The sequence below is a fragment of the Patagioenas fasciata genome, chromosome 4 (assembly GCF_037038585.1).
Source record: "Patagioenas fasciata isolate bPatFas1 chromosome 4, bPatFas1.hap1, whole genome shotgun sequence".
NCBI classification, from domain to species: domain Eukaryota; kingdom Metazoa; phylum Chordata; class Aves; order Columbiformes; family Columbidae; genus Patagioenas; species Patagioenas fasciata.
In genome coordinates, this window is record NC_092523.1 from 14694671 (window position 1) to 14708027 (window position 13357).

Consider the following 13357-nt stretch of genomic DNA (forward strand, 5'->3'; position numbering starts at 1 on the left):
GCGCGGGGCGGGGCGTGGGCCGCGCAGGCGCGGAGCGGCGGCACCGGGAGAGCCGGAGGGGGAGGGTGAGGTGGCGGCTGCACGTGCCGCGCGGAGCGGCCGTTGGAAGCAGCGGTTGAGGTGCGGGGAGCGGGGGCGGTTGAGGAGCGGGGGGAAGCGGCACCTGCTGCCGCTGAGGAGTCGGGGGCGGCGGGCTGGCCTTCCCGCCCATATGGTCCCCACCTCAGGCAGCACAGCTGGGCCGGACCTGGCGGGGACGGGTCTGCTCGGAAGGCGGGGGAGTCGCACCGGGAAGCGGAGAGGAAGTGGGAGCCGCTAGCTGCGAGGCGGATCGGCGTGGGCTGGGAGGTTGGGCCTGGGGGCTGCTAGTTTCAGGGTTACTGGTTCCCCTTGTGCTCGAGGTATCAGGCAGAATGAGTTTTTCCTTATGAGCTTTTCCATGTGCAAAATCAAACTGCTTAGCTTTTCTGTTGCTGGATGCACAGTTACATTTCCTTTTGCCATCCAAGGGTTCTTTCAAACTGTACGTGTAAGATTTCCTCTTTGTGCTTCTAGGGCTGTGCCTGCGTCGGGAGGAAAAAGATTATCCCTATTTCGTAGAAGCTACTGACCAGTCACCAAAATGGTAGTTTTCACATGCAACGCGTGTGGAGAATCTGTGAAAAAAGCACAAGTTGAAAAACATGTGAACATCTGCAGGAACTGTCAGTGCCTTTCTTGCATGGATTGTGGCAAGGATTTCTGGTACGTAATGGATGGGTATAGCCTTGCTCACTCTGCAGTGGTTGTTACAAGTACAGCATTTTCCTATGGTATATTAGAATTAAATTGGGCACCTTCTGAATAATTCGTATTTGTATTTTAAAATTATACACATTTTTACATAATTTCAAGCTTAATCATTCAAGTTTGAACCACAAGGACAACTAAACCACCCAGCAAACAGAGTTGCAATTTCTTTTTCTACAATTATAAGTGACAATGCTTTCAGCTTCTGATCATCAACTGCTACTTATTCTGCTACTGCTGAGAGAGAGAGATTGGTAATCACATCAGAAATTCTGAATTTGATTGTCACTTCTCAGAACTCAGAAGAAAGCAGTGCTACTATCTGCTTTCAAAATATAAACATATAAATTTGCATAAGAATATAAGGTTGTCCTCAGTCATATTGCTCAACACGTCACTGACAAAAGGTTATAATCTATGTTAGTCATTCCTTTTGGGGGGCACTTGTGCATTGGTTAGAACTACACTACCACATTAGTATATCTGGGTTTAGGATTTAGGTTCTTGCAGGCATTTTTCACCTGCTTTGATAATTTTAAAATGTGTCCATGTGAGTAGTAAAACACAGATATGCATTAATAGCTGTGCATATGCTATCTTTACAAATGTACATAAGTTATAGAGCATTAAAAGCAGCAGTTTACTGAAGACTCAGATCTGATTTTGCAAGTCAGAAATTTTCTCTGAAGGCTGTAGCATTACAGAAATGTCAGCAGTCTTATAAGCATGTACTTTAAGCACATGAATTTTACTCAAAGAAGTGTTGGCAGTATTAAAGTTTAAATGATAGATACTATCATCTGTTCAGTTTGTTGTTTATGTAAAGTCTTGCATAGTTCGAAGGACTGAAACACTTCAGTGAACTAAAGTTAAAAATCTCCTGTGTTCAGGGGTGACGATTATAAGGAACATGTGAAGTGCGTAAGTGAAGACCAGAAATATGGTGGAAAAGATTTTGAAGCCAAAACTAACAAAGGAGATGCTAAACAACAGGAGTGGATTCAGGTAAGGTTTTTACTATATACAGATATGATAAATAACTGTTCTTTACAACCTTTAAAGATACAAGAGAAGCTATACTGGATCAAAGCAGACATCTATTTTTTCCCAATTTCCACAGCTTTCATTTGGCAATTCCTTGGTAGGTCTATTTCATATCTTGGTAAGAAACACACCTTTTGTTTGTTTTGAATCCATCTCTTACTAATCTGATGTAATGTTCCCTAGTTTTTGCATACAAAGTATCTTTGATCATTGTCTGCCCTCTTCATGCCACATATGCTTTTGTAGACTTCTGTCAGGCATCCCTCCCCACCTCATCATCTCTGTTCCAGGCCAAAACCACCTAGCTCGCTCAGTTGATCTTCATTTGTAAATTGCATCCTGGGTCTTCTGAAGTCTTCTCAGTTCTACAGTGTCCTTGTGAAATGAGGTTACAAGAACTGCATACAGTCTTCAAGATATGGATGAACCATAGATTTACTGTGTGTCATAATGATGTTTTCTGTGTCCTCCTTTATTCCTTTGTTACTGATTTTTGTCAGTTGATCTACTTATTTGACTGCTGCTGATCATTATGCTGGCATTTTCATGGAATTGGCTATTTTAACCCCAAGATCGTGTGTCTAAGCTCCAGTGGTCATCTTAAAGCCTGCTATTTTAGATGCAAAGTTAGTATTGCTTTTCCTATGCATGCTGCTTTACATGAACTTGTGTTGGATTTAATTCACCTTTTTATTACTTATTGACTCATTTTCTTTCTATCTTTCTGGAATTTTTCACAGTCCTTATACTGAATAGCGTCATATAATCAGGAAAATTTTCCTGCTCTCTTTTCAGATATTTTGTAAATACGTTGAACAGCAGAGGGTGCAGCATGGATCACAGAAAATGTCCTATCCTTTAGGTAGTGCAAGAACCTGCCCTCTTACAGCTGTTAGTTTCCTTTAAAGGTTTTAGGAAGGAGCTCTCAAACATGTTTTTAAAACCCCATTAGATATTATTAGTTAGATCACCTTTATCCATGGATTTGTTGATTTCTATCTCATATAGAACACAATCTAACAAAGTGTTAAGCTACCCACATAGTCAAGGAATGTGACTAATACCACTGGAAGTCAACAGATTAGTGCTTTCGTTGAGATGGACCATTGTTTTGGGTACATAGTTCAAAGACAGTATTATGTGACTGCTACTGCTTATGAAAATCATTAGCCTTCCTCAATAGCAAGTGCTTTCTACACCAAAAGATGAGGGAGTGTTACAGAGCATCCTTTTCTGGTAGTCTTAGCAATTCACAAAAGCCTTCAGTAAACAGATTTTCAGAAGTACAGGAAGGCTCTCCAGTATCCAGTGGCTACATCTTTAAGTAATGAGAAGCTCAGAGCCTTTTTTCCTCCGACTAGCAGCAGCATGGTTCATATAGCTGCCATAAGGCCCTGGCCTGACCTTTTCTGCTGGCACCTGCAGCACACGAGTGTGCCTGAGCTGTCTTATAGGGATCAGTGGCTGTTGAAGCTGTCACTGCTGCCAAAAGAAATGTGTGTCAAACTGTGACCTCAAAGTTAGCCTGATTTTTTTTACAATTAACTCCAGAAGTTTGCAAAAACCAATCAGCTGACAGTTGCTTTTCTTAATGCAGGTCTTTTGCACGCTGCAAAAATCCCTGACATGATACAGTTACTTTACCTTTAAATGTTTTTATTATAGGTTATAACTTGTACATCAGAAAGCATTGGTGAGCAGTCCTGCTTGCCTCTGCTTACTATACAGGTTTGAATATTTATATAAATGACTTTTGGCACATCTTATGATCTATGATAAAACCAAAGGTTAGTGTTTTTCCCATGCATATTGAACAGTTCTTTTGAGCAGGCTATACACTGTGGGTAGTAGGTGATTTCTGTCCAATATGTTTCCAACTTGCATACCTGCATGTATCATTTGATCATTAAGTGTCTTTGCTGATTTAATTCTGTATTTCTTCATTCAGAAAATTCATGAAGTAATGAAGAAGCCAAACATAAGCCCTAAAGTGCGGAATGTTCTGGAGCAAATGCGTGTCTTTGATAATATTCCAAGAAAAAAAGTAAAGTTTCAGGTATGTATGAGACTTGCAGTAACCCATGAAGTGAGTTTAAAATAGACCTTCTTCGGGAGTGCCGCCCTCTTTTAACAAAGGTAGGACAAATTGCTTATTTGGGTATGGTAAATAGCTGGTGTAATAGCTGAGTTTCAAATAGGCAATGTTTGTTAAATACATCTCTTTGCTTAGAAGTACTCTCTGCATGCCATTTTCTTTAGGTGTTAAGACAAGAGACTCACCATTCAAGCTTCATCTCCATGTGCACGCTTGTTCTTTTTTAATACCTTTGTTTTTTTCTTTGTGCAATTTCTATTGAATGTCCAAATTCCTAGATGTACTTTTAAGGGATTCTGATTTCTGTAGCTTAAGTTTTTTTTCTAGTAAAGATACTGTTTTGAGAGTTTTCCTGTTGCTCAGTATTCTGACAGAATCTCCTGCACTGCGGGCTTCACTACACTTTGCATCACCACCCAAGCAAATTCTGAATGTTTCATGTGGTATCAGTAAAGAATTACTGACAAGCTCGCCTTTTTTTTTCTCCTCTGTTCTGTGCCTCAGATTGTGAGGCAAAGATAAGATCATGATTGCTTCCAAACCATTCAAAAATAACCTAATAGAGCTGCGCTGAAATTACTGCTAGCAAGCTGAAGGTTAGAATACTTTTCTGCAAAATTTATGTTCTAAGGAGGGAAAGTGATATTGCCAAGAAGAATGTTTCTTTTTGGTAAGATGTGTTGCAGTGGAAGATCAAAAGTTTTTTAGTTCCTTGTTCTAATTTACTAATGCAGCTTTCCTGCGATTTTTGTTGCAGTGCAAAAATCTTTACATTAGGTTTTACTTAGAATTCTACATTCCTGAAGGTTGATCTGTTGCTGCTAGTGTAAGCATATTATAAGTAGAAATTTACTGCTTTGTTTTAATTTTCAGCAGGAGCTCTTGCAATAGCCCCAGCAACTTTCTAATGTTTGCATTGAGATATTTGTTTACATTTTACTTTTCTGTAATAAACTACGGTATCCATTTAGGAGCATGACCATCTGCCCAGTACACAAATGAATCAATAAGGTCAGATCCTTAATGTTTTAACTCATGGGAGCAGTCAGAAGGTTTGGTAGGACATAGATTTACCTCTTCTGGATTCCTATTGGTGAGGCAATTGAGAGGTATGGTATAGCCTCGTAACAGTACACAAGCATTATGTGAAACAGTTTAGCATGGAGGTTTAAGAGTTTCCTGGAGAGTAAACGTCTAACCAGATCTTAATCAGAAGAAGTTATTAGATTCTTAAAAGAAAAATAAAAACAAGAACCAAATATATGTCAATCAAGAAAAACAATCAGATACGCACTTTTTCAGTTATTCTTGTTTTTTTGCTGCACAGAATTGGATGAAGAACAGTTTGAGAATTACCGACAGCACTTTGCAAGACCAGGTGTGGGATATTTTCTCTGAAGCAACCAGAAATGTAAGTGAAGTTAGAGGTACAACGTCATACAACAGGAATGCAGTCAGAAATGCTGGAAGGAAAACCTTCCAGACTCCCTTTGTAGATGTTAGCACAAAAAATGGCTTCCAGTCTTAAAATGGATTGTGTTATAATTTAACATTCCTAGACTAAATTACCAATTTGTGCAATATACTTTTGCTGAAGCGGTTGTGCATACTGGGCACATTGTGATTAAAAACTTGGACATAGTGACACCATTGTGACACGATAATCAGAAGGCTAATTTAACTTTATGCTATTAGTACATAAGGAAAGGGCAAACCACTACTTTTATCTTTGGTTTCAGCCTTCTACTACACACTAAGAAGTAATAAACCAATGTCTTTTCAGAACTGTATTGGCCTCAAATTAGTTCGTATTGGAGCGGGATATTAACAGCACCTAGTTTATCTATTAATATACTCATTAATATAAACTATTATAAGCCCAAGAACTTTAAGAAAACAAAATATGTTAAGGTGAGAAAAAAACAATTAAAACAAACAGCATTGTATTTGTCGACATCATGCAATAATAGTTTGTTATTCCAGACATATCCCAAGACAGGTAGCAGGATGGCAGAGCTAAGCTTATTATTTAAGGGCTGTATATTTAGGAATAGGTTCTATATCTTGCTGTAATATGCTATATTTTTGTCTGTGTAAATCAGAGAATTCTCTCTCCCTTAACTTAGTTACATTTAGTAAATGTTTAAAAAATACATAGACAATTATTTCAAATGGAAATTCTATATGTTGTAAGTTAACATTTCTTCTGTGATGCAGCATTTATGCTGTTAAGTTAAAAGAAGAATCAGCTGCAGTATTTAGTGCTATTTCTCAGGTGACTGGTGTCACCAGTGTAAGTGGTTTTATTGAATTCAGAATATTAGTGTTCTTCATGAATGACGGAGTGGAAAAAAGTTGCCATTTCAAAAAAGGCCTGTAAAAATTGTAATAATCTGTCTTTCAACAAAAGATTTCAAGTGAAAAAGAACAAGACGAACCACAGCAGAAGAAAGAGGGGCAGTCTGCAGAAACTGGGAAAAAAACAGTGGCAGAAGAAAATGGAATTACAGATGATAAAATTGAGAGGAAAAAGAATAAGAGAGAACGAAAAGAAGAGAGACAAAAGAACAAAAAGGAGAAAAAGGACTTGAAATTAGAAAACCAGTCAGAAGTAAAAAAGAGTAAAAAATCCAAAAAAGGAAAAGAGAGCTCAGAGAATGAATTTGAAATAAATGGAAATGGCCATCAGAGTGAAACAGAAGAGGAAACAAATGTAAAGAAACGCAAACATAAACATATAGAAGGTACTCATCCTAATTTTATATTCTTGTTTTCAGTATGCTTTTTCTTAATGTCTTAAAGCTCAATAATCTATTTTCAGTAGAATTTTTTAAGTAGTAAGTTGCATATACAAATTAGATTATTTTTAATGCTGTGCTTGCACAGTCCTTTTATAAAATGTGAACCTCTTAGCAAATATAAACTCGTGTTAAAGGAACATAAACTTGAAATCATGTCAGAACTTTTCTTCTAGTTTTATAATTTTTTGTGTGTGTTTATCTCATTCCATCTCTAGAGGAACCTCATATCAGAACAAAGAGAATGAAAACTGAAAACATTTCAGAAGACATGGAAACAGAAAACACCAACGGCAATGAAGAAAATGTGGGAACAGATAAAGGTATTCTTAAAGGGGGAGTTACAAAACTATTCTGCAAAAGACTTAATGCAGAATATAAATACAGTGCTTTTCCAGCAAGCCATGAAATAAATTGTGCCTCAGTAAACAGATATATATATATATGTATATTCAGTATACATATCTGTTCAGAGTACATAGCCTGTGCTACCTTTAACACCTGATGCTGAATTAGTTCTCTCATTTGTTGCTTCTGCTGAGCTGGCAACCTTTGGCTGTGCTTGGTTTCCCTGGGCAGTGAGGAATTTGGCGTTTGTGTCACGGCAGCAGGTCTCTTCTCTGCTGCCAGGAATCTTAACAAATGTAGAAGAAAAAGGGCAACAGCTCTCTTGTATCTCTTTGTATCTCTTATGTTGCCATTTTTGCTCAGTGAATCATAAATTAGACTTTAGCTGTGTTTGGCCTTAGTTTATACATAGGTAAAACCTACTTAAGCCTGTCATCCAACGCACTGTTACTGTCAGGCAATGTTGGTACTTGAACATACAGATTGTTTATTTGGAAAATACCAATTAATGACCCCTGTGCTCTAAGGGTGAGGAGGCAGGAGCTTTGTACATATTCCTGTATTATGTAAGAGTTGCTGCTTAACAGCTGAAGCACGGAAGTTAAGTAAAAGCAATCCTGACCTTAGTTGTTCAAGTAGTGTCTTGGTTCTTTGTGTCTGTCCTATGATAATCTTCAAAAACATCCTACCTGACTTCATGCTTAAGACACCCTGCTGTTGTAGTCAGTAAGACAGCAATGAACTGTTGTTGACACCTGAACTGGTTCCAAAATTAGGAGGTTGCAGGCTGGCTCCTACTAGAGAAGAAAACCTGCAAATACCTGATTTTACCAATGATGTTGTACACCTGATTATTTTCTAGGTAAATTCAACTGGAAGGGAACCATCAAAGCTGTTCTGAAACAGGCTCCAGACAATGAAATTTCAATTAAAAAACTAAGAAAAAAGGTACTGTACAACGTGGTTTTTTTGAATCTCCTTTGGTATTGTGAATTTCATTCTGTAATGCTTAAGTTCATAAAATCCTGTCCCACATAAGCAAAAAAGTTTGACAAAGCAAATTTTGCTTTGACTTTTTTGATTGCTTTTTTGATCAATTATCAAAACAATTTGTATTTAACAGAGTATCAACTGACAGAATGTCAACTGAAGGACGTGCTCTATTGCTTACTGGACTACAGTAGAAATTCAGTGCTAATTCTGCAAAGGAATAATAGCATAATAGATTCCACACTACTTTTAATACAGTAACATGAATGTATTATTGCTTTAAGTGAAATCATCACTAACCACAAACTGTTCCTTTCTCTTTGTGCAGGTTATAGCTCAGTATTACGCAGTAGCTGGTGAACATCACAAATCAGAAGAGGATATTCTAGTCATATTTAACAAGAAAGTGAATAACAATCCTAAATTTAAAGTTCTAAAGGACAAAGTTAAACTCCTGAAATAAGAGTTTGCATACTTTCATAACCTATGCATCTTAATCTTGCAGACAGAGTCAAATTCTTGACAGCTGTACAAATGTTGTGCTTTGGTCTCAATTTAAATGGTGTATTTGAGAGCAGAACTTAACTTTTAAGGCTGGATTCCTCCTCTCTTTCTAGATTTATGACAGAACATTTTCAGATATTTTATTTTTATATTTTATGGAGAATGTATATTTTTAGTACAAGTTTTAAGAGGCATTGAAAATAATTGCTGCCTACTATATGAAAATTATTCCAGTAATGGATATAATTTAGAGGCATGAATGTTTATCAGGACCTGGGTTGTGTGGATTTTTGCAGAAACTATTCTAAGAGCAAATAGGATTTTCATATTCCAAAACCTACCATGGAATGTTTTGTTATGCTAAAATTCAAAATGGTATGATTGATATCCCCTTTATGCACTGTATATGCAGGCTTTAATAATCTACTAATTCTGTGTTGTAAAATACAATAATGAAAGCGTTTGTCAAGTTTATGTATGTAATATTGTGCATTCACTGAAAATCTAAAGACTGAGTTACTTGTATATGCATCACTACTGCACATTTTAATTAATGCAACTTAAGTGGTCACATGGACTAAAAATTGACTGATTAAATAAATTTAAAACACCACCTTAAATATTATTTATGATTGTCTAATAAATCTTGCCACTTTATGATTGTATAATAAATCCACAAATGATAAAAAATTTGAAGAGGCTGTTATATGGCAGTCGCCAAAACAAATATTACTTATATGTATGAGACAGAGTTGCCTGGGGAGATCTAACTTGAAGTTTATATGATTTTAATGACAGAATGCAAAATACTGCCAGATAGGGTGTTTCCTACCATGAAGCAATCTGTTAAAAACAGTGGTAGAAAGCCAGTGAAAATGTCTTTCAGTAGGTAGCATAGTGATTTCAAGCAGATACACTTTTATAAAGCTCCATAATAGAAATATCTGAATTTGTAGAAATATCAAGTATATTAAAAGTATAAACATGAAAAAAAAAACTGTCTGATACACTGGTCCAGTTTCTCTGAGTACCTTGTTTATTATAAAAGTTGCAATAAAATACCTAATAAATTTAAGATCTTTTCAGAAAGTGTTTGTGGTTAATTCATGAAAATTACTTTGGAGATAAATAGAATAAAATTTATTTACAGACAGAAGTTTTTTTTTAATCTCATGGATATGTTGCAATGAAGTTATGTACCTTGGATGCTCTTTTGTTTTAAGGGGGGATGGGGAGGTGGGGTTGGACAACCTGAAGATTTGGCAAATGCAAGAGGACAACAGTATCAACTGTAGATTTCCAATTGGGTTCAGCAAGCATGTAATGTTTCAAAATTATTCCAGACAGTATAAGAGAACAGCAAGGCACAACCCAGAGTGGTAATGTGGAAACTTGCTGAGCACCTTGCAGTTTAATAAATATGTTCGTTAAGTGTTATTATCTCATCCCAGTTTCTAGATCAGGTGATTAGTTTGAACAGATCTTAAGTCATCATTTCAGTGGCTTTGGGGTCTGTCACCTTCAAGAACAAATGACAGGACTGCCATCCATCTGTGTGTGCCTGTGTTTGAAGGAAGATCTCGCTCACAGTAATCGCAGCAAATCCGGGTGTTGTGCACGTGCTGACAGCGTGACTGCCATCCTGCCCTTTTGCACTATCTTTGATCATCTCAATCGAACACTGCAAGCCATTGATGCCACGTTTGATGCCCATGGAAATTCAGCTGACATGATCCACAACTGATGTTTTAAATACATTTGACAACAGGCACATAATGAACCAGAAAGTTCATAATCTTTGATCTAGGTTCTCAGCAGCAAAGTCAATTGATTAGGGTTCTCCGTGGACAGAAAAATTGTGATTGCCCTTCATCAAGCACACTACTGATCTGTTTAAATATAGGTAGTACAGAATATTTAAGAGAATGCAATGACAATACTAACTAGCCATTTATTTTAATATTTTATCTGACAGAACAGCTGTGGTATTGGACTTTCTTTTGACAGCATGCCAGTGTGCTGTGTTTGTGTTGCCATAGAGGAGTTTATGTACTGAACCATTGAGTTCATTTCATAGCATTTGGTCATGAAGCCATCAAAACCACATCTTGGTAATGAGTTCAGTTGTACACATGTGGAGATTCAGCAAAATCCAGCACATATCACAGTAATATCATTCAAAACAAAGAAAAAAAACCACAACAACAACCAAAAAAAACCCCACACAAACCACAAACCCAATGGCAAACCAGAGACCACTCAAATCAAAATTGCTGGTGTACAACATTTCCACTTTTTACTCCAATATTTTTCCAATTCTAACATATCCTATCTTTTGGTACATGGAGTTGATGTGTGGTTCAGATAGTATTATGCAGCTCAAGACTTAAGCATTAGGTGTTTGAATATCAAACAAAAAAAACCCTCAAGGCCAGCAGCACCTCTTCAGGTTTGTTAGATATTTTCAGAGCCTCATCACCTTTCTCACTGTTCTTCTGAATGTGCTCTCAGGACAACGGAGCATTGCTTAATGTTGATTCTGCAGTGCGGCAGAATCACGTGGCTGGTGGACATGCACCTTTTGTTCTTGACTTGCAATCAACCAACAGTAATATTAAGAAAGGGACCTCATCATTTTGCAGCTGCCACTGTAGATTCTGAGGAAAAGAGAGGGAGCCCTTCCAAACTTTTGCAGAGGCAGAAAAGCTAGTATTTTAATATAGTTTGTACAGATAGATCTCAATGAATGAGAATGTAAATAGAGTTCCAATTTTACCAGCAAGAGCTGAGTATTTAAGTGTTATAGTATGAAAAAGTCATAATAGTAAATATTTACTTTGTAACTACATATTTTACGCTTGTTCTGTTTCAAACTGAGATATGAAAACAGATAAAACTAATGTTAACAATTTACAGTTTTCCAGTATTCACTCAGTACTATAAGCACAGGAAATGTCTTTGTTTTAACATGTCAGGGTACTGAAAAATTACCACAAGAGAATGCTTGTATTATATAAAGTTTCACTTACCATTTAATACAAATTGACCAAATCATGTGGATTTTTTTTCTACTTTCTTTTCCACAAATTCTGTGTTTAGCAGTCATTAATGTCAACAGCCACAACAAATTCAAGAGCAACCATCTGATAATAGTAAATAGCATTACAAAATGTTGCAGAATGTTTGTTTTGTTCATTTTCTAAACAACATAATGTATCTCCATAATAACGTATGCCGTATTGCTCTTGCAAATTGAGTGTCTGGGGGAGGGGAAGGAAAAAGTATTGTAAACAAGAAAACTGTTTAAAGCTAGTGGCTTTCTTGATAACTATAGCATAAGCATTTAAGCAGAGAGTTTAATCACTGAAAGAAAAAAGCTTCAAAGGACAGCTGCTTAGTTGTGCTCAGCCCTCCACCACACTGCTGCACTACAGCAGTTCATTCTTTCAGCCACTGAAAATCAATCCACCCACCTGGTGCTATAACCTGATCACACCAGTACAATGTAGTCAGACCCTGACAGGAGTAGTGGCTCATAGCTGGTGGGCACAGGATACAGAGACGCAATACATTATTTCATTCGAAAACTTTTAAAGCTGTAACACTCACCCTTATTAAGGAAATAAGAGAGCAAATAACAAACTTCTTGTGCTAGATAAGCAAAAAAAGGCATATTGTTCTACATATTAAGCTGTATTCACAGGTTACAAGATATCTCAGTCAATATATTCAACATTTATCCCCTTCTTCTCCCAATTTAGTCATTAAGAAAAAAAAAGTCGGCTAAGTTTCTTTTCTGCTCTGCCAGCCAGGAAAAGCAGCATATTGTGTTTCTCATTAGTACTTTTACAGGAAGTGATATTTTATACTGAATTCTAAATCTCATTTGAACTAGAGGAAGTCTAAGTAGTAACTCTTCCTTGCACTTGTTAAGATACAATTCCTTTTTCACCCTTAACCTACTGCTTTGCCTTGCATTTGTTGAGATGTAATCCTTTTGCACCCGAATCTTTCTGCTTTTGTGCTCTCACAGGGCAAGGGCTGAAACACCTTCAAGCTTTTTGTTCAGATTGGGCTTTTTTTTTTTGCAAGAGTGCAGATCACAGAAATAGTCCTTTCTCAAAAATATCCTCATTTCATTTTTTATTTGTCCCTTCTTTTATGATTTATTCTAGAAGACTCAGAAGACTCGGAATTGTCCTGTCTTCATATAGAGACTGTTTTGCCTTTATCAAAGTATATCTTTTGTATAGAAACTGCCCTCACCACTCAACTCCATATCTGAGCTACAGAAGTAAAACAACTGACTTCCAACAGAAGTAGTTCAATAGCTCCTGAAATGACTTGAAAGTAACAGAAAACCAGAAATTGTGTCTCTGTATACCTACTCATTCAGACACTATTCTCAGACTTTTAAGTGGAATGCATTACTACAAAATAAGTATCAAAATCCTAATCGAGGTCAATTTGGTCTCATCTGCAGACTTACTGAGGGGGCACTCAATTCCCTCATCCAGATCATTGATAAAGAGATAAGGCAGAACTGGCCCCAACACTGAGCCCTGGAGAACACCACTCCTGATCAGCCGCCAGCTGGATCTGGCTCCGTTCACCACAACTCTCTGGGCCCGGCCCTCCAGCCAGTTCTGTATCCATCGCAGAGTACACACATCCAGGCCATCCACAGGTGAGTGGATGAGCCCAATTTCATATCAATCACTCAGTTTAAGTAAGTGCCTACTAAATATAATGAATCATCAAAAAATATAAGGATGGATTTGCTAAAGCC

The 13357-nt window shown here is 37.2% G+C and overlaps 1 protein-coding gene across 1 annotated transcript; it reads left to right on the plus strand.

Moving 5' to 3' along the window:
- The first annotated feature begins 17 nt into the window (after window positions 1-17).
- Window positions 18-9657, plus strand: LYAR (Ly1 antibody reactive). The gene is made up of 9 exons (XM_065837739.2): window positions 18-120; window positions 556-744; window positions 1680-1794; window positions 3782-3889; window positions 5256-5339; window positions 6339-6672; window positions 6945-7049; window positions 7937-8022; window positions 8393-9657. Exons 2-9 carry the CDS (start codon window positions 623-625, stop codon window positions 8525-8527), a joined length of 1089 nt encoding a protein of 362 aa, XP_065693811.1. The 5' UTR covers window positions 18-120; window positions 556-622; the 3' UTR covers window positions 8528-9657.
- The last annotated feature ends 3700 nt before the right edge of the window (window positions 9658-13357 follow it).

Bases quoted from the DNA above. Each gene is read 5' to 3' on its own strand.
- LYAR (XM_065837739.2), top strand. From the start codon at position 623: ATGGTAGTTTTCACATGCAACGCGTGTGGAGAATCTGTGAAAAAAGCA. The intron at 745-1,679 runs GTACGTAATGGA...TCCTGTGTTCAG, and splicing joins GATTGTGGCAAGGATTTCTG to GGGTGACGATTATAAGGAAC. The intron at 8,023-8,392 runs GTACTGTACAAC...CTCTTTGTGCAG, and splicing joins TTAAAAAACTAAGAAAAAAG to GTTATAGCTCAGTATTACGC.